The sequence below is a fragment of the Haplochromis burtoni genome, unplaced genomic scaffold (assembly GCF_018398535.1).
Source record: "Haplochromis burtoni strain Fernald_Lab_line unplaced genomic scaffold, NCSU_Asbu1 Contig_2189, whole genome shotgun sequence".
Classification (NCBI taxonomy): Eukaryota; Metazoa; Chordata; class Actinopteri; order Cichliformes; family Cichlidae; genus Haplochromis; species Haplochromis burtoni.
This window is the reverse complement of record NW_024584550.1, coordinates 6154-8332: the sequence shown is the minus strand read 5'-3', so window position 1 is coordinate 8332 and position 2179 is coordinate 6154. Positions and strand designations below refer to the sequence as shown.

General features: G+C 37.6%; 1 protein-coding gene across 1 annotated transcript in view; it reads left to right on the top strand.

Moving 5' to 3' along the window:
- Nucleotides 1–705: 705 nt before the first annotated feature.
- Nucleotides 706–2179, top strand: part of LOC102301844 (GTPase IMAP family member 8) — a 5449-nt gene continuing 3975 nt past the window's right edge. Inside the window, exon 1 of the mRNA XM_005952772.3 lies at nucleotides 706–831. Within this exon, the coding sequence (XP_005952834.1) occupies nucleotides 807–831 (25 nt within the window). The 5' untranslated portion in view covers nucleotides 706–806. The remainder of the gene's footprint in view (nucleotides 832–2179) is intronic.

Sequence of the window (2179 nt, the reverse complement as noted above, 5' to 3'; positions counted from 1 at the left end):
CCCCCCACTAATTCTGACAAAGAAGTGATTATGACAGAATGGGTTGCTATCAGTAAGGATTTCGCACAGAAGCTGATTGAGAGCATGCCCAGTCGAATTGCAGAAGTGCTGAAAAAGAAGGGCCAACACTGCAAATATTGACTCTTTGCATAAATGTCATGTAATTGTTGATAAAAGCCTTTGAACGTATGAAGTGCTTTTCATTATATTTCAGTACATCACAGAAACAACTGGGACAAAGATCTGAAAGCAGTCTAGCAGCAAACTTTGTGAAAACTAATATTTGTGTCATTCTCAAAACTTTTGGCCACGACTGTATTTTGTGTCTTTTTTTTTTAAATATCTGCATGTAAGAGTTTTAGATGTATAACATATTTAATTTAATGAACATGGTTTGTCATGAAAGAAAAGTGTATTCTAAAGACTTCATATGTCTACTTTTATGGTTTAAATGAAACAATATGAAGATAAAACTAGTCTTGTCAACCTTTACCTAAATAATAGCCTTGGACCTTTTTTCAATATCATGATATTTCTTGGACTTTTCTTGGACTTCTTGGATATTTCTTGGATTTTCTTGGACCAACTGCTTAATTTGCCTCAAGTCAGCCGTCAGCTGCTGGTGATCGTAAGAACGATGTCTGAAGTACGTTTGACTGAGCGGTCTGTGATGCTGAGGAAGTTGCAACATTCCAACAGTCCACAGCTGCAGAAGCGGCTAGAAAGAGTCTCTTATAGAGTCGTGAGATAAAGAAGAAGTTATTCGACAGCAAGACGGGCAGTGACACACAAACTGCTATACAGACATGTCTGACAAAGAGCTTCTACCGGGTAAGGACATTTAAACTCACTTTTTCAATGTACATTTAAATATGACATAAAAAAAGATATTTCCAATGTCTAATCTGCTACATTTGGATAAAAAAAAATACAACAACGCAATCTTAATGTTCAGGAGAACATAACTCTATGTCAACTTCATGTCAAAATCCCAGAAAATTGATTTTGTTCATCTGGACGTTGTGTTTGTCCAGATGAACAGAATGAACTTTTGGGGATTTCCTTACCTGGGTGATTGAGCATGCATTAAGAGAATTTGGCTAAAATATTAATTATTTTCTTTCACAATGACTATTTGAAAGCAAAAAACTAAAACTAGAGAAAAGAAAGTTTTAGCTTTTTAGCACAATTGGTGAGAAGAACATCTGTACAGGTTTCATGTTCACAGTTCAAACAGGTAATAGCAAGCATGCATGTTATCCAAATTTAATTTGATACACTACTACATGGAAAAGGAGTTCATATTAGTTTCTCTGTAATAATTAAATAAATACATATTCCATAAAATTCCCCTTGTGCCCCTGCAGGTGGTCTGTCCTTCAAGCTCGGGTCCTCTACCAGAGGCCTGGGAGCTTGAGAGTTCTGCATAGTATCTTAGCTGTTCCTAGGACTGCGGTCTTCTGGACAAAGATCTCAGATGTTGTTCCTGGGATCTGCTGGAGCCACTCACCTAGCCTAGCTTGGGAGTCACTAGGGCTGCTCAATTAATCGAATTTTAATTACGATTACGATCTGGGCTTTCAACGATCATTAAAAGTGACTGAGCCGATTATTAGCCCCTCCCTCGTGCTTTACTCTCGCGCTGCTCCGTGTGGCAAATCGAGCCACCTCTCATTTTGAATACGCGTCACAACCCAAGGGAAGCTCGGAAAGCTAAGCAGAAGTTATTTGGAGAGGAGAGTGACTGCCGTTGGTTGAAAAGAGAGGTAAAAAAAACAAAAAACTTCAGTGGTGTGGAAACATTATGGGTTCACGGAGTCAGACGTGGATCAAGTAGACATAGTGTGCAAACTTTGCTACGGTGTCGTAGCTGCACCACAGAGCAACACTGCAAAGTTCACTAAACATAGATGTTTACATTTTTCATTTATTTCTTATATTGCAAACATTTGCACTGTTATCAGTATTTACACACTATTTTATATAATTTTTTTAAAGTCATTATTCAATACATTGTTATTGTTAACCCTTTAAAGCCAGTCAGAGCAACACGCTCCGTTTTGCATAAATATTTTTAAATCCCTGTAGAACCAGAACCGTGTAAGCTAGCGCAATAATTTTTTTTTTGCATATGAAACCAGAGGAGTTGTACTTACATCTTATGCCATCAGCTTGTCCT